General features: G+C 48.3%; 2 protein-coding genes across 3 annotated transcripts in view; one reads left to right on the forward strand and one right to left on the reverse strand.

The window, feature by feature from the left end:
• The window catches only part of ccdc78 (coiled-coil domain containing 78), a 140,702-nt gene that overhangs the window by 106,326 nt on the left and 15,226 nt on the right, over positions 1-19,150 (reverse strand). The gene's annotated exons all lie outside the window — the stretch shown is intronic.
• The window catches only part of LOC140394424 (WW domain-binding protein 2-like), a 43,763-nt gene that overhangs the window by 18,177 nt on the left and 6,436 nt on the right, over positions 1-19,150 (forward strand). For both annotated transcript variants that reach the window (XM_072481685.1, XM_072481686.1), the window contains exons 5-7: positions 2,133-2,294; positions 5,731-5,841; positions 13,711-13,806. In XM_072481685.1, coding sequence (XP_072337786.1) covers positions 2,133-2,294; positions 5,731-5,841; positions 13,711-13,806 — 369 coding nt within the window. The remainder of the gene's footprint in view (positions 1-2,132; positions 2,295-5,730; positions 5,842-13,710; positions 13,807-19,150) is intronic.

Raw genomic sequence — 19,150 nt, forward strand, 5'->3', positions numbered from 1 at the left:
TACGGGGATGGGGTGGAAATGAGGGCTTAAGTGGGTCGGTGCAGACTCGATGGGCCAAATGGCCTCCTTCTGCACTGTATGTTCTATGTTAACACTTTGGATATTCTGCTTCCATTTCTATTGCTACAAAGGAGTTATCACATGTGAGATTTTAAACCTTAGAAAATTGAGAGTATGTTTGATGGAGAGGATGGAATACGCTTCTAATTGTCTCAGAGTTTATTAACTCTCCTCCTGTTTTCTGCCCAAAGGCAGGTTAGACCCAGAGATTGGGCAAGGAGACTTCACGCCAGCCACAACAAGGATCCAATGCTCGTGCTGTTGGCAGCAATCTGATCCACAGCAGCCAGCAGGTTCCCCAAGGGCTCTGAATTGCTTTGGCAACATACCCTTCTACATGCATGTTGTAGTCTGGATCTATGGGTAGTGGTGGTTCTTTCCATCACCTGGCTGACCAGTCTTCTCTCCCATTGTTACTCTCTGACACTGGAGTGTGTAGGAAGAATTTATAAGTTGATACTCAACTTGTTTGGCCATATTATGAATAAACCTTCTTCGGTGATCACATCCTGAAGTGGGACTTGAACACAAAGCTTCCAGCTCAGAGGCAGTGTTGGTACCCACTGCCCCACAAGTCTTCCTGCATTAAATATGGTGGCACAGTGGCAGAATGGTTAGCACTTCTGCCTCACAGCGGCAGGCACCGGGTTCAATTCAGGCCTTGGGTGACAGTGCGGAGTCTGCACGTTCTCCCCGTGTCTGTGTGGGCTTCCTCTGGGTGCTCCAGTTTCCTCCCACGGTCCAAAGATGTGTAGATTAGGTGGGGTTATGAGGATGGGCGGGTGGGGGGGGGGAGAAGGGGGCCTAGTTAGGGAGCTCTTTCAGTGGGTCGGTGCAGACGCGCTGGGCCAAATGGCTTTCTTCTGCATTGTAGGGATTCTATGGATAAATAGTGTGAAGTAGAAACTAATAAAGAAATTTCCCAGTAACAAACGGAAAGAACCAAAGAACAAGATTCCACATTTTAAGATTTTTATTGAACCAACAAACTAAAATCAATATAAACTGAACATTATTCAACGGGCAATTAATAACCCAAATTATAGAAAAGGTACATCCACATCATCTACCACAACAAAAATGTTGTTGATGACATGTTTTTAACTTCACACCACACTTCCAGCAGACACATCGCCTTGAAGATTAATTTCCAAACTCCTCCCAGGTTTTCAGCAAGCCAATTCTCCCTGCCACACGATGGTGGATCTTCCAGTGTCCTTCGAACGTTGTTCCACTCAGTTTCCTGAGTATCCCCAAACCAGCTTCCAGCAACAAGGCCCACTCCAGAAACTCTTTGTTCCTTAAGTCACCACAAGATCCAACTCTTCAAACAAAGAACCAGCTTCCACCAGCATCCTGCTTGGCGGCTTACACAAAGAGACAGTCTTATTCTGTTTTTCACAACAGCAACTGTTTCTGCCTCCCTCACTGAGCCGGTGCATCTCTGTATGCAGAAAACAAGCTTCCCCTTTTCGTGTCAAGCTGTGAAAACAGACACCTGGAGCTGAATTCTCCGCCGGTGGGATGCTCTGTTTTGCTGGCAGCCCGGGGGTTTCCTGACATGGGGCTATCCCACAATGGGAAACCCCATTGACCAGCCGGCGTAACGGAGCATCCCACTGGCGGGGTGAAACAGAAATGTGGCGCGGCGGGGAATGCAGCCCCAGATGTTCTAGAGGATTCGGCTACAGATCACATAGGTCTATCTCCGAGGATAAACTTGGTGATCACACCATCCCCCATTCAGAACATTCTGTTTTACCTTAAGTTAAAAGAGACACTTTAAAACATAGGTCTGGGAAAAGTCCCACATCTGTGACAAATGTGTCCGACTGGCATTCTGCGTTGGAAAACGCAACTTCTTCTTAAAAGGTTCTGTTACATATATAATTAGAATGTCCAATAGTGCATGTAATTTTACCTGAAATGTAACTGGAAATTGCTGCCGAATGAAAGAAAAGTAAATGCCTCCCATAGGGCATTAGGATTGATCACAAGTTGTATTACAGGGGATTTTATAACGTGTGGTACTTAGCCAGCCTACTAATTACACTTTTAACATTTTCTTTCAGCATTAAGAAGTGGATCAGCTTACAATCCTGTGGTATATGTCTACGAATCAGTTAGCTTCATGCCAGCAAGACGCAATAATTATTATAGATCGGCTGCTCCCGTTGTATATCAGGGTCAACAACAACAATTTGCTTATGTTCCTGGACAACCACCAGCCGCAGGTAATATTAGCCTTTTTAGCACACCCTTCCGTCATCATAATATAGAATAATAACACTTAGATTGCCGCTTCTCAGAATGGTGTATTGCAAACCTGTAACAGCGCAAACATTTACCACAAAACACTGCACTTTTCTTTTACTAACTACTGTTCATTTTGAGGGGTCGGTTTCTCAAAACAAAATTCCCATTTTTCTGGCCTCCTCGCTCATGTCGGGCAGGAGGAGTTTGCCAGTGTTCCATTAAAATGACCACCGTCAATCTTGTCCGTGCAAAGAAGAGGTTCCTGCGCAGAGCTCAAGAAGCAGATGCACTCAGAGTCAATCCACGAGTGCCACATATAAGCAACAGAATGCCAACTTACAGAGAATTGAGCTATTTCCCGACTTGGCAATCCCAGCCCCGTCATGTCCTCTCACTCCCACAGTATTTTTGGCTCTCTGAGACATCAGCGGTCAAGGTTGGGGCTGCCGCATCCCTAGGCAGGCTCAAGGCATCAACGAAGGTCTGTGGGTGTCAAGGCAGGCAAGGTGGAAGATCCATCTCTGTTTACTGGCACCGGCCCAGTTCAATTCAGAGTTGTTAGGCCATCTAGCCCTCACATCTCACCCCCAACTGCCTTGTTTAGCACAGGGCTAAATCGCTGGCTTTGAAAGCAGACCAAGGCAGGCCAGCAGCACGGTTCAATTCCCGTAACAGCCTCCCTGAACAGGGGCCGTTATGTGGCGACTAGGGGCTTTTCACAGTAACTTAATTTGAAGCCTACTTGTGACAATAAGCGATTTTCATTTCATTTTCATTTCATCAGGCCATCAGTTCAAACTGCTTCTCTGGATACAGTTGCCAGATGGCCTCAATATTAATTCTTATCTGACCTCCAAGAATGATTAATGGGCTCAGCTCAGAGAAAGTGTGTTTATACAGTTTGAATGAGATTTTGTTTGATTGACATCTTCATTACCTTGTAATACGTTATTCTTTCTTTGATGTGGTTTTTTAATGGCTTTTTATTTGGACAAGATTAAGAGTTGCAAAGTGGACTAAAGCCTTTGTCATTGACACTATGAATGGGCTGTGGTTGATTGACAATTCTATGGGGTTGCAAAATGAACAGTGGTTTTCTAAAAAAAAGAGATATTGAAAGCTTTTTTATTGTGACAGCTTCAGTAGCATCTCGAAGACATGTCAGACTTGCCAATGGCTCACTGGTCTTGTACATATGAACATAGAACATACAGTGCAGAAGGAGGCCATTCGGCCCATCAAGTCTGCACCGACCCACTTAAGCCCTCACTTCCATCCTATCCCAATAACCCCTCCCAACCTTTTTGGTCACTAAGGGCAATTTATCATGGCCAATCCACCAAACCTGCATGTCTTTGGACTGTGGGAGGAAACAGGAGCACGGGGAGGAAACCCACGCAGTCACGGGGAGAACGGGCAGACTCCGCACAGTGACATAGCGGGGAATCGAACCTGGGACCCTGGCGCTGTGAAGCCACAGTGCTATCCAATTGTGCTACCGTAGTGGCTACTGGGAGCGTGAACAAAGAATGACGAAAAATACAGCACAGGAACAGGCCCTTCGGTCCTCCATGCCTGTCATGATGCCCTAACTAAAAGAAAAACCTTACTCGGTCCGTATCCCTGTGTTAAAGAAAAAGTGGGATGGAAGATGCAGGGAAGATGGAGATAATGGATGGGAAGCAGAGGACGTATAGGATAGGAGGTTACTCGGAGAAGGCATGGGGGATATGAGGGGGTACAGAGGAGACAGGGAGATATGGAGGAACATGCAGAGGCCATGGGGCATATGAGGAGGCATGGGGTGATATGAGGGGATAGCGAGGGAGCGTGGGATATGAAGGGGCATGGGAGATAGCAACATAGGAATTAGGGACAGAAGTAGGCCATATTGAGCCTGCTCCGCCATTCAATTAGATCATGGCTGATCTCTTCCTGGTCTCAAATCCACCTCCCTACCTGGTCCCCATATCCCTTTAACCGTTTTTGTGGTCACTGAGTTAGGTTTTGAATTATTGTAAATGAAACCCACGCAGACACAAAGAGAAAGTGCAAACACACAGTCACCCAAGACCGGAATTGAACCTGGATCCCTGGCGGTGTGAGGCAGCAGTGCTGACCACTGTGCCGCCCAATGATCACATTGAAGTGTACAATGTCTTACAGGGCTGAATGGGGTAGATGTAGGAAGAATAACTCCACTGGTTGAGACGGTCTAGAACCAGGGGCCACAGTCTCAGAATAACATGTAGGTAATTCAGAATTTCAGAGAGAGGATGGTGAGTCTTTGGAATTCTCTACACTAGAGGGATGTGGAGCCTTAATCAGTGAGTATGTCATGACTATGCTCTACTGTACTATCATGTATTGTGGTTTACTTTTCTTTTGTTAATAAATGTTTTAATTTCATTTGAAAATCCCAGAAGCGTTACTGGAACTTGTAGCTTTTGAATTCAGTACACTTTTCTTCCCAATGTCAGAATATAAAAGAAAAAAGTTATGATATGTGGGTCAAGTTGCCCTTTGAGATTTGATTCTTGCAGCTGGATCATAACAGTGTTCAAAGCAGAGGTGGATAATTTCTAGATCCCAATGGCATCAAGGGATGTGGGGATAGTGCAGGAAGATGGCATTAAGGTAGAAGCTTGGCCAGAATTAGACACAATATGCCAGCTGGGACTCAGCTATTTTTGTTATGTAGGTTTTGAAGAGGTAGAATTCCAAATGGACTACAGAAGATACAAAATGGATGCCGCCTGATATAAAATGGACTCTGCCAATGTTCTTGACCCTATGTTATTATCAGTGTCTGCTGCTGAAGTAAAGCTTTGTGCAAAACAAGTAATCCACAAGCTGCATCCGGAGAGACAATTAGCCCAATGTCGGTATTGTTAGCTACTTAGCTAACTGACAAAGTGCCTCAAATTAAGGAACTAGCAAGGAATGAGGAAGGACTTGTTCTATGTAACCGTTATCTATGTAATGAGACACAAACTGCCAATTAGAGGCTATAGGAGCTAACTTGTAGCCATTTATGGCATTGAAGATGCATGTTAGGAATTTGTGATGCAAACAGAATTGATTGGGTATATGTAAATGTGAATGCAAACTAATTCCGCTTTCCTTCTGTATATTAACTCAGTGCGACCTCAGCTCAGGTGAGAAAAAGTGCTGTACAGACCGTGGGGGTCAAAGGCCTTTCTCCCAGAATTCTGAAAATTAATAAATCGCTTCTGTACTCACTCAAAGTTCTATTTGTGAATATTTTCACCTACAGTTTAGTATGACTTCCTGCTATTGTACTCTATGCCTCTATTTATTAAGCCCAGGATATCATATCCATTATTATCTGTTTTTATTGCCTGCCCTGCCACATTCAAAGATTTATAGTAATTGAAATAACTTTTTCCCCAGGTGGTTACTATGCACCAGTTCCTCCTACATATGCTCCTGATAGACCTCCGCCTCCATCACAATTTAGTTCCACGCAACCCCCACCAAATTTCCCCCAAGCTGGAACATCAGGTAAGAAAACGCCTTGAGTGTTAGTTTATGGTAGGCTAGGTCTGCGCTTCAGGATATGCTCATTCCTCTCAAAACATATAACCAGCCATATGAACCCCTCAAGGTGTGGTAATACTGACCACATGTTCCTTCATTTGTTCATAACAAGCAGAGTACAGACTGCACTTACTCAGGCCACTCTTGCAAAATCCAGAACAAAATGCCTATTGTTAGATGTGATTCTGCAATTAGACAGCACTTTCTGAACAATCCTGAGTGCATGAATAGCTACACTAAGTCAATTCACGATAATCAGCTGAGCCCATAACTTAACTAATTCAGTATGAGTCATCATGAACGGTGCTGAACATTGTGCAGTCATCAGCGAACATCCCCACTTCTGACCCTATGATGGAGGGCAGATTATTAATGAAACACCTGAGGGTGGTTGACCCTTGAAAATTACTCTGAGGAACTCCTGCACCAATATGTTGAGGTTGAGATGATTGGTCTTCAACAACCACAACCTTCTTCCTTTGTGACATGTAATTGTGTGGATGATGAGCACGTGGTTTGTTTCTGTACTTGCTTGATATCCACCTATGTAATGGAATTTAATCAAACTGAGGCAAAACGAGGTGGGACATGCAGCCTTTATCACTGGCGGGCAGGGTGCAAGCAATTAAGATGATGGTCCTCCCGAGGTTCTTATTTGTATTTCAATGTCTCCCTATTTTAATCACCAGGACATAAGAACATAAGAACTAGGAGCAGGAGTAGGCCATCTGGCCCCTCGAGCCTTTTTTAATAAAATAAATAGGAGCATTACGAGCTTTGTGTGGGCAGGGAAAGTTCCGAGAGTAAGGAGGGGGTTCCTTCAGCGCAGTAGGGACAGAGGAGGACTGGCACTACTGAACTTGGGAGATTATTATTGGGCCGCCAATGTGGCAAGGATACGTAGATGGATGATGGAGGGTGAGGGAGCGGCGTGGAAAAGGCTGGAGAGAAGGTCCTGTAAAGGGACGAGTCTAGAGGCACTGGTGACGGCGCCGCTACCGTTCTCACCGAAAAGGTACACCACGAACCCGGTGGTGGCGGCAACACTGAACATATGGGGACAGTGGAGGCGACAGAGAGGGGTGCGGGGAGCCCTAGTGGGGTCCCCTATCAGGAACAACCATAGGTTCGCCCCAGGAAGAATGGATGGAGGATTTCAGAGCTGGTACCAGTTGGGAATTAGGAAGGTGGGAGATTTATTCATAGATGGGACTTTTGCGAGCTTGGGAGCACTGGAGGAAAAGTATAAGTTACCCCGGGGGAATTTCTTGAGATATATGCAGGAGAGGGCGTTTACTAGACAACAGGTGAGGGAATTTCCACGGCTCCCGACACAGGGGATACAGGACAGGGTGCTTTCAGGGGTGTGGGTCGGAGAGGGCAAGGTGTCAGAGATTTATAGAGAGATGAGGGAAGAGGGGGAGGAGTCAGTGGTCGAACTAAAAAGAAAGTGGGAAGAAGAATTAGGGGAGGAGATAGAGGAGGGTATGTGGGCTGATGCCCTAAGCAGGGTAAATTCCTCTTCCTCATGCGCCAGGCTTAGCCTGATTCAATTTAAGGTGCTACATAGAGCACACATAACGGGGGCAAGATTGAGCAGGTTCTTTGGAGTGGAGGACAAATGTGGGAGGTGTGGCGGGAGCCCGGCAAACCACGCACATATGTTTTGGGCGTGCCCTGCACTGGAAGGGTATTGGAAGGGAGTGACGGGAGTGATTTCGCAGGTGGTGAAGGCCCGGGTCAAACCAGGCTGGGGGTTAGCTCTATTTGGAGTTGCGGATGAGCCGGGAGTGCAGGAGGCGAAAGAGGCCGATGTCGTGGCCTTTGCGTCCCTCGTAGCCCGGTGCAGGATCCTACCTCATGTGGAAGGAGGCGAAACCCCCCGGACTGGAGGCCTGGGTAAACGATATGGCGGGGTTTATTAAACTGGAGCAGATAAAGTTTGCCCTGAGAGGATCGGCTCAAGGGTTCACCAGGCGGTGGCAGCCATTTCTCGACTACCTAGGGGAACGTTAGAGGGAAGACAGATGACCAGCAGCAGCAACCCAGGGGGGGGGGGGGGGGGGAGGGGGGAGGAGGCTTAGTTGAGTATAGGTCAATAGAGTATGAGGTTTTGTTACTTGTATATTATTGTTATTATTATTATTGTTAAAAAGTTAAAACATTTCTGTTTTGTTATTGTTATCGTTTCATTTGTTTCGTAAGCGGGAAAAATGTTGCTCAGGGAAAAAAAATTTCAATAAAATATATATTTTTTTAAAAACTGAGGCAAAACAGGTGTTAGCATCTCAACCACCCATCTTGCATCCTACCTGATTAACTTCAGTAGAGTGGAACATCCGGTTAGGTGTATTAAGGGGGCTGACCTGCTATTGACCTTTTGTGCCCCTAGCAAAATTGAATGCTAGCAGCAGTCTTTGAATTGTGATCAGAAGGAGGAATTCTGACTAATTTCCCTCCCACCCACCCAGGCCACGGCTTCCATGGTTAACTGTAGCATCCTCACCTTTGTCTTGGCTGAGATCACCTAAATTTGGGCACAGCAAGCTCCCACAGATAACAATAAGATAATGGCCGGTGAATCGTTTTTTAGGCGATAACTGAGTGATAAATGTTGGCCAAGTGGAAAGGTACTCTGCTCTTTTTTGAATGGTGCCATGGGATATTTTACAGCCACAAGAGGGGCAGTTCGGGACTTGGCTTAATGTCTTGCTCAAAAGACAGGGAGGTCTTGTGGTGTGATGTGTAGCTTTGCCGCACCTCTGAACCAGAAACTGTGGGTCTGAGTCCCACCCCTCGGACCTGATGGCGAAGGAAGGTGCAATGTCACCGAACAGATTGATTGTCAACATGCAAAATCCTTCCAAGGCGCCAATGGCAGAGTGAGAGAGATACCTGGTCAGCCTGGTGATAAAACAAAATTTGGAGCCTCTACCAACCCCTTCCATAGCTCCAGACTGCAACTTGCATTTAGAAATGACTCCCCGTAACTAACATCAACAAACCCAATCCCGCCAAAGACAGCACAGCACTCGCTCAGTTCTGCACTGGATCAGCAGCGTGGATTAAATGCCCAAATTCCTGGAATAGGAACTGAACCCACAACCTTCTATCTCAGAGAACAGTTTGCATTTATATAACGCATTTAACATAGTAAAATGTTCCAAGGTGCTTTGCAGGTGCATATGGGGCCATTAAGGCAGATGGTTAAATGCTTGGTCAAATAGGTGAATTTTAATGAACCTCTTTTAATGGGCAGCAAGGTAGCACAAGTGGATAGCACTGTGGCTTCACAGCGCCAGGGTCCCAGGTTCGATTCCCTGCTGGGTCACTGTCTGTGCGGAGTCTGCACATTCTCCCCGTGTCTGCTTGGGTTTCCTCCGGGTGCTCCGGTTTCCTCCCACGGTCCAAAGACATGCAGGTTCGGTGGATTGGCCATGCTAAATTGACCTTAGCGACCAAAAAGGTTAGGAGGGGTTATTGGGTTAAGGGGATAGGGTGGAAGTGAGGGCTTAAGTGGGTCGGTGCAGACTTGATGGGCCAAATGGCCTCCTTCTGCACTGTATGTTCTATATGTTCTTAGAGAAGAATAGAGAGGGGGGCAATTGAAGAGCTCAGGACCTTAGCAGTTGAATGCGGTGCCGCCGATGAGGAAGTGATTAAAATTGGGGATGTCCCGAAAAGGAAGGGCTGGGTGGGACAGACCTAGACCTACCATTCTAGAGAGCCAGGGGAGCAGCCATATCGAAAAGCAAGAGGATGGTGTTTACTGCAACGAGGACGGTTACAGACCCAGGGGGACGGTACGTCATGGTCAGCGGTGTCCTGGATGAGACACCGGTGGTCCTGGTGAACGTGTACGCACCCAACTGGGATGACACGGAATTTGTGAAGAAAACCATGACGGAATTCCCCGACATAGACAGATCATCGAAGGGAGGCTTTAACTGTGTACAGGATCCACTGACGGACAGGTCGAACACCAGAATGGGGAAAACAACAGGCATGGCCAGAGAACTGGGAACGTTTATGGAGTAGATGGAAGCAGTGGACCCATGGCGGTTCATGCACCCCAAGGATTTCTCATTTTTCTCACAGTACACAGGGTCTATTGCCGCATCGACTTCTTTGAAGTGGAGAAATCAGTGCTTCCAGAGATAGAGCGGAATACTCCGCGATTGGGATCTCTGACCATGCTCCACATTACATGGATGTGAGGTTGGAGACGGGCCATGCCCAGCGCCCCACATGGAGGTTGACATGATCCTTTTGGCTGACCAGGTCTTCCGCCAGAAAACATCACAGGCCATAGGCGAGTACGTTACTAACACCCGGAACGGGGAAGTCTCACCTTCCACCTTCTGGGAGGCGCTGAAGACTGTGATTAGAGGAGAAATTATCGCCTATAAGGCACGCAGAGATGGGGAAGGGAGGGCGGCTAGGCAGCAACTGCAGGTTGACAGGAGATACTCCGAGGCTCCTAGCATAGAGCTTCTGGCAGAGAGGAAAAAGTTAAAAATGGACATTAACCTGCTATCCACCAGGAAAGCAGTGTACCAACTCCGCCAGACATGGGGGACCTTCAACGAACACAGAGACATGAATAGCCGACTGCTGGCTCACCAGCAGCCACGAGGGAGATAGCTCAGGTGAAGGATAGCAGAGGCAGACTGGTAGCCGAACCAAAAAAAGGTCAACGAAGCATTCCAGGATTTCAACCGGGAACTGTACACCTCCGAGACCCCCGACGGGGACTCGGGGATGAAACAATTCCTCGATGGACTGGATATGCCAGTCATGGGGGGGGGGGGGGCAACAGACAGAGGGGGCTGGAAGCACCACTAGGACTAGGAGAGGTCATGGAGAGCATCAGCTCCATGCAGGCGGGAAAGGCGCCAGGACCCGACGGGTTCCCGGCGAACTTCCAGAAAAAATCTGCGATGACACTGCGGGAGATGATCATAGACTCGCTAGCGAGGGGCACTTTGCCTCCAACGCAAACACAGGCCACCATATTGCTGAAACCCAAAAAGGACAAAGACCCAACGGAATACGGATCATACAGCCCCATTTTGTTGCTTGTAGGTGCGAAAATACTCGCAAATGTCCTGGCTAGGTGACTGGAGAACCACGTACCAGAGGTGATTGCAGAGGACCAGACAGGCTTTGTTATGGGTAGACAGCTAACTGCGAACATCAGACGACTGCTGAATGTGATACTGACCCCATCCGGGGAGAGAACAGCTCAGGTCATCGTCTCCTGAACGCAGAAAAGACCTTCGACAGAGTCGAGAGGAAGTACCTCAGTGAGGTACTAGAGCAGTTTGGGCTAGGGACAAGGTTCACCTCGTGGGTGAAACTCCCGTGCAACACTCCCAAGGCGAGCATTCGGACCAACACCACCAGCTCTGAATATTTACAACTGCACAGAGGCAGAAGGCAGGGGTGGCCACTGTCCCCGCTCTTATTCGCTCTGGCAGTCGAGCCGCTGGCGATCACCCTCCAGAGCGGCGAGAAGCTGGAAGGGAATCTGAAGAGGAGACAGAGAGCACAGAGTCTCGCTCTATGTAGATGGCCTGCTTGTCTACATCTCGGACGTGCAAAGCAGCATGGGAGGAACCGTGAAGCTCCTGACAGAGTTTGGAGCCTTTTCAGCTACAGACTCAACCTGAGCAAGAATGAAGTCTACCCTGTGACCCCAAGAGGGGTAGGGCAGAGCTGGAGAGACTACCATTCAAACCAGCCCAAAACAAATTCCGCTACCTGGGGATCCAGATAGCCCGGGACTGGACACGGATCCACAAGTGGAACCTGACCAGCCTGGCGGAGGAAGTAAAAAAGGACCTACAGAGATGGGATACACTCTCACTCTCCCTGGTGGGAGGTTACAGACGATCAAGGTGAACGTACTGCCCAGGTGCCTCTTCCTGTCCAAGGCCATACCGATCTACATCGGGGGGGGAAAGAGTCCAAGGATCCCCCCAAAAGTCCAAAGAATAAGAAACATGGGGGCCTGGCCCTCCCGAACCTACAATACTACCACCGGGCTGTCACAGCGGAAAGAGTGAGAGAATGGGTGAAGGAACCAGACACCAGAATGGGTGGGGATGGAGGCGACCTGTACAGGAACGACCTTCCGGGTCCTCGCCATGGCAGCGCTCCCATCCCCGCCAGCAAAATACTCAACAAGCCCAGTGGTGGTAACTACCCTGAGAACTTGGAACCAGATACGGCAACACTTTGGTCTGACCAAAATGCCCACCATGGCCCCCATCTGCAGCAATCATAGGTTTGCACCAGTGAAGAGGTGGAGACAGGGGGGTGGGGGGGGGGGCACTGGTGGTTGGAGACTTTTACACTGAGGATAGACTAATGACCCTGGAGGAACTGACGGAGAGAACAAAGAACAAAGAAAAGTACAGCACAGGAACAGGCCCTACGGCCCTCCAAGCCTGTGCCGATAACTGGAACTTCCAAACGGGAATGAAGTCCGACATCTACAGGTCAAGAACTTTCTCTGCAAGGAGTCGACAGCTTACCCACGAGAAATACAATGTTTGAAGAACTACTGGATGCGGACAGTCTGGGAGGGGAAACTGCGGGGACCTGTACGGACAACTATTAGAAAGAACTTGCTCCCCACTGGACGAAACACGGGAAAAATGGGAGGAAGAGCTAGGGACGGAAATAGGATGGGGACTCTGGAGCGAAGCACTGAGCAGGGCCAACGCCACTTCCTCCTGCGCAAGGCTCAGCCTCATGCAGCTGAAAGTGGTGCACAGAGCCCACCTGACCAGAACCCGAATGAGCAGGTTCTTCCCGGAGGTGGAGGACAAATGTGAGCGGTGCCAGAGGGGCCCGGCCAACCACACCCACTTGTTCTGGGCCCGTAGCAGACATGTTGGGTTTTGGGCAGCCTTCTTCGAGGCGATGTCCAAGGTTGTGAAGGTGAGGGTGGAGCTGTGCCCACGAGTGGCAATGTTCGGGGTATCGGACCAGCCAAAACTATTCATGGGGAAGAGGGCCGACGCCTTTAATTCCCTAATCGCCTGTCGGAGAATCCTGCTCGGCTGGCGATCAGCAGCACTGCCCGCCGCTGCGCACTGGCTGGCAGACCTGTCGGACTTTCTCCACCTGGAGAAGATTAAATTCGCCATCCACGGGTCAGTGGAGGGCCATCCACCAACTTGTTCCAGGACCTGTTTGAGGCCAATAGGCAATAGAGCGAGGTGGGGGATGGGGCGGGGGGGGGGGGGGGGGGGGTGGGGGGCACACGGGAGTGAACAAGGCTGCAGGTAACAGGCAGGGAAGGGAAGAGAGGGGAGAGGGAGGGGAAGGCTTGAAAATGCCCGATACAGAGACCAGGAGGCCGAGAACAAGGCCACAAGAAACGGAACCCCAAAGAAATGACGAAAATAGGGTGGGCAGGGGAGGCAAGTGGGGTGAGGCCAATCGGCAAAAAGGGGGGGGGGGAGGAAAGAAAGGGGATATCATCGCACACATGTAAATAGAAGATAACTGCCCATTGTATAATAAGCGACCCAGGAAAGGACCCTGAAGTAACAAAGGGAGGGAGCGGAGGGATTGATACAGAGGGAAATGACTTGTATATTGTAACCAACACACATACCCTTGCTGAACGTAAAATGTAAAAACTTCAATAAAAACATTTCAAAAATAAAAATAAAAAAATGAAACAACTATCGAGAAAAGGATTTGCATCTCATTTCATACGTCACCATCTGGCTTGGATTCCATTTATCACAGTCCTCTTTATTTGTACTTGGAGCATCATTACTTGCTGGGTTTAAATGTTTTTCTCATCGTTTTTAGGTGGTTACTATCCTTCAGCTCCTTCAGTGTTTGCTAATTACTCATCCCCATTGAGCAGCCCTGATCAGCCCATTTCGAGCACGGCAGGACCATTGTGTAAGAAAAAGAAAACCTCTCAGATTTTACTTTATTTACGGTGTTGTACATTGTAGGATTTTTATTGTTGACTATTTCCTTCATTTGTGAATCACTGGCTACCTCCCCCCTCCACCCCCCCCCCCCCCCCCCCCCTCACCCCAGTGTCCTTTAAGCAGACTGGATATCCATACAAACTGCAGCCAGCTGGAACCATGCAGATGTGATGAAACACTTGTCACTACAGTCGGCTATCATGCACCGCCTTGTGATCCATTCACCTTTGGTGGGTGGGATATGCATTCCATCTCACCAAGGAATATCTATCTCTGAGGACGCTGATTAAACATTAAAGAAAATCAAATCTTCGCCTCCCTGAAGTTGAACTCCAGTTATCCAAATAGGAAGATTCGCCTTCTCGCCCCACACCAGGATGCTTTCACTCTATACACCCTGTAGCAAGAGCGGCACGGTAGCACAGTGGTTAGCACGGTTACTTCACAGTGCCAGGGACCCGGGTTTGATTCCTACCTTGGGTCGCTGTTTGTGCGGAGTCTGCACGTTCTTCCCGTGTCTGTGTGGGTTTCCTCCGGGCGTTCCAGTTTCCTCCCACAAGTCCCGAAAGACGACCTTGTTAGGTGAATTGGACATTCTGAATTCTCCCTCAGTGTACCCGAACAGGTGCTGGAAAGTGGCGACTAGGGGCTTTTCATAGTAACTTCATTGCAGTGTTAATGTAAGGACCTACTTGCGACAATAATAAAAATTATACCCTGTAGGGATCCATGTATATCACCAGGTTCCTCTTTGACCTCTGCCGTGCCTTTTGGTGAACCTAAACACAAGACCATTGAGCATTTCTAATCTGATTTACAAGGGCACATTTCTAGGCACCCAGTAGCATTTAGCTGCTTTCGTCAACCAATTTACTCATTATCCCTAGATTAACTTACCTACCACCAATTATGTTATTTTCCAAAGTTCCCAATCGCAGGTTTAGGCTCTCCGCATAATAATCTAATCTATTCCATTGCTCATTCATAATGAAGTTTATATTGTGATTGATGATGGGCAAAGCCTTAACTTTCAAGTTTAACTCGTTTCCTTTCCCATCTCGCTGGTTATGGGAACAGTTTGATCGGTGTTTGCCCTGGCAGCCTGACTGCATGAAGCACTTATTTGTGCTTCTGATAAGGTAGCTCCATTCTCCAATAAATGATACTTTATCAGCCGCTTTTATGTCAATGTACGTTAGCTACTTTACATCACATTTCAAAGCAAAAAGAACCTGTTCTGAATGACAGGTTTTGCACCAAATAACAGAATGAGTAACATCAGTTATGCAAAACAGTTGGCCTGTTGTATATTTTTGCACCAATATCCAGCAACACTAGAGAAGATTGAGCATGTATTATATTTATCTTAACTCCTTCTACACTGAACGTACTCCCCGACCTGCAAGATCCTGTTGAAATGCGCACCTTTCTTCTCCAATAAAACAGTCCGAGCATCTTCAATTTTGTGGGGGTTGGCTCACATTATGCCGCAAACATTTCGATTTCAACAGTAACATCCTGATTTGGACTAAATATTCATATCTTTCACCATGTACTTCTCAACCTTTCCACAAGGAGGTATATGAAGTTACTATCGGTGGCTCTGTCGGCAGGACAAATGGTTCAGCTGCTTTATCTCACATTAAGTGAACATACAATGATCAAATTCACTTAACAATCGGTAGAAGTTGTCTTCGCTTGATTGATGTGAAATAAACAATATGCTATGTTTTCGCCACGTTAGTGGGTTGTCTTATGTGATTCATAGAAGACGTCTTTTAACTGTTCTGGCAGCAACTTTTTAACTTTCTCAGGCTGTGGACAAACGATTCTCTGTTTAAAAGACTGACCGCTCTCGTCGAGGGATGGGTCCGCCCGTTGGGTGGGGCCCGGCGCCATCTTGTGTGGGCTTCGAGCTGTGCAATTTGGGGGGGGGGGGGGGGGGGACGACTCCCCCGATGGGTGATGGCTGAGAGCAAGAGGAAGGGGTTGAGAGGCAGGTTGACCCGGGGGGGTAATGTTATGGTTAAGGAGGTGTTGGAGGGTAAATCGGTGGTCTTGGAGAGCATTTATGCCCCACACTGGGATGGCATAGATTTTATGAGGAGGATGGTGCCAGCAATCCCAATTCATGGCATGGATCAGTTGACCTTGGGCGGGGACCTGAATATGGTCTTGAATCTAAAAGTGGACCATTCCAAGCAAATGTCGTTGACCCTTACGAAGGGGCAAGAGCATTGATGGCATTTATGAAAGAGATGGGGGGGGGGGGGGGAAATCCATGGGATTTTTGCACCCAGGGGCAGGGAGGGGTGTGGGGGGGGAGGTTCTCCTTTTCTTGTCGATGCACAAGTGCTACTCTCGGAACAATTTTTTTAAATAATAGGGAGGTTGTTGTTGCCTGGGTGAGGAGAAGGGAGTATTCCGCTCGTGATTTCCGATGCTCTGCACCTGGTAGTTGTGGGTCTGGAGCTCCTTCTTCCCAGAAACTCACCCAGTATCTGCTCCCGGTTCCCAGATACACTTGCAGTATCTGCTCCCTGTTCCAGAAACTCTCCCAGTATCTGCTGCCTCACGGCCGGTGTGGAGTTTGGATGTGGGGGCTGCTAGCGGATCTGGGGTTTTGTCTACGGATGGTCACGGTGGTGGATGAGTACATTGGGTTTAACAAGGGGCCTCTGTAGTATGAGAGGCTCTGAAGATGGTGGTGAGGGTGGAGCGATTGGATATAAGGTGCAGGTGGATGGGGAAGCTAGGAAGGAACGTGAGCACTTGGTGAATGAGATATTGGAGGTGGTGGGATGTATATGGAGGATTCCATTTCAGAATTATTGTCCAGTAGGAAGCTTTTGCACAATTTGACCTGGTATCCACGGATAAACGGGTGCGGCAGTTTAGACAGGTACATGGGACAGTTTATGAGTAGGGGAATGTGGTGAATGTATTCACCATAATGCATGCATGATACCATAACCTGTGACCTATGACCTGGAAGTGGTGATATGAACTGCTTCCAGGTACTGTACTGTAACCCTGGTATGGCTCCGCCTCTGGCTCCGCCCACACCGCGGCATATATAGGCCGGCCTCTTGTGGGCAGCATTCATCTGTACTACTGACTCTGGCTCGGCAAGTTCATGACTAATAAAGCCTTACGTTCACTCGCTCTTGCTGCCTCTCTGTGGATTGAAGGTACATCAGGGGAGATGTCCAGTCGTCTGACGGCGGGCCAGTTGAGAGGCCAGGCGGCTTCCCGAGAGATTATCCAGGTGTTTTTTTGGGGGGGGGTCGGTGGCTGGAGGATGATTTGGACAGGGTCGGGTTTCTGGAGGAGTTGGAGTATCCCAGGGTGGAGGAGGAAGATCGAGAAGCATTGGAGGATCCGTTGGGGATGGAGATTAGGAAGGCGATAGGGAGTAGGCACCGGGGCCGGATGGGTTTCTGGTGGAATTTTATTAAAAGTTTGCAGGCTGATTGGTGCCGTTACAGGTGGGGGCGTTTGAAGATTCGGTGGCCCCAGGGGTCCCTCCCGGAGATGAGTCAGGCGTCCATTCCATTTTTGCTGAAAAAGGATAAGAACCTGGTGGAATGTGGGTCATACCGGCCAATCTCATTGTTAAATGTGGATGCAGGGATTTTGGCGAAGCTGCCGCTCAGGTTGGAGGGGTGACTCCCACAGCGGGCTGGGGAGGATCTAATGGGTTTTGTGAAGGGTAGGCGATTATTTTCCAATGTGTGGCACCTACTGAATGTGGTCCTCTCTCAGCAGGGAAGGGGGAGAACAAAAGGTAATAGTGGTTTAGACGCTGAGAAGGCCTTTGAAAGGCTAAAGTGGGGGTACTTGTTTGCGTTGTTAGAGCAGTTCGGGATGGGGGTCTACGTTTGTGTCATGGGTCAAACTGTTCTACAAGGAACCAAGGTGCAGTGTTCGGAAAAATAATGTTAGCTCCAGGTAAAGGTGCCCTATCCCCTTCCTATTCTCATTGGCGATTGAGCTGTTGGCCTTCACTTTGAGAAGTTTGGATAATTGGAGGGGGATAATGGGTAGTGGGGGTGGGAGGAGCACAGGGTATTGCCTTACCCCAATGACATTTTGTTGTACATTATGGACCCAGTTCCCGTGATGAGGGACATAATGGGGCTGTTAAGGCGGTTTGGTGCTTTCTCCAGGAATAAATTGAATTTGGATAAAAGCAAATGTTTTTCCATCACTCCGCCAGGGAAGGGGGTGTGCCATGTCTTCAGTAGACATAGCTTGGGGGTACTGCCATGTCGTTTGACGAGCTCTCAATTTAGACACACAGGGGTGCGGATGACGCGGAATTGGGTGCAGCTCCGGAAGTTAAATTTTACAAGTTTAGTGAATAGAGTTAAGGTGGATTTACAGAGGTGGGACAGGCTCCCTCTGTCTCTCGCTGGGCGAGTGCAATCATGAAGACAAATATTTTACCACGGCTTTTGCTTTTATTCCAATGCCTACCAGTGTTTCTACCAAAGGCATTTTTCATGGGGGTGGATGGTTTGTTCTCGCTGTTTATATGAGCAGGTAAAGTGGTGAGGATTCGGAAAAGACAACCTACAGAGGGACCGGAAGTCTGGGGGACTAGCACTGCCGAACTTGATGCGCTATTACTGGGCTGCGAACTCGGAGAAGGTGTTGGGCTGGTGCGGAGATCTGGATTGGGATGGAGGCTAGGTCGTGTGAGGAGGCGAGGTCGTGTGAGGGGACAGGGCGAGTGACGGCTCCGCTGCAGTTTGCTCCAGGAAAGATTTCGGGGAATCCAGTGGTGGAGTCGAATTAAAAATATGGAAAGAATCACGGCAGCATTTTAGGGCGAGGGCAGGGTCGAAGGTGACTCCAATTACGGACAATCACATGTTTGAACCGGCTGGATTGGGTGCCAGGTTTAGAGGTTGGGAGGATAAGGGGGTGGCAGTAATGGAGGATTTATTCCTGGAGGGGCGGTTTGCGAGTCCGGAGGAGTTAGCGGAGAAGTATGGGTTAGCGCAGTCGGGGGTGTTCAGATACTTGCAGGTTCAGAATTTTGCTGGGAGAATTTTTCCAACCTTCACTGTGTTGTCTGTTAGGAATGGATTAACAGACCTTCCAATTAAATACTAATTTGATGTCTATTATCCAATAGAAGTCACAGATACATAAAGGGGTTACAGGTGGCATTATTTGTTGGTGGAGGTTTGTGTGTGAAGTTGGATCAAAGAAATAAAGGTGTTTCGTGGGGAAGCAGAACTCTTGTCTCTTTCATTCTGATTGATTGATATTTTGTTGTCACATGTACCGAAGTACAGAGA

This window comes from Scyliorhinus torazame, chromosome 17, assembly GCF_047496885.1.
Source record: "Scyliorhinus torazame isolate Kashiwa2021f chromosome 17, sScyTor2.1, whole genome shotgun sequence".
Taxonomy (NCBI): domain Eukaryota; kingdom Metazoa; phylum Chordata; class Chondrichthyes; order Carcharhiniformes; family Scyliorhinidae; genus Scyliorhinus; species Scyliorhinus torazame.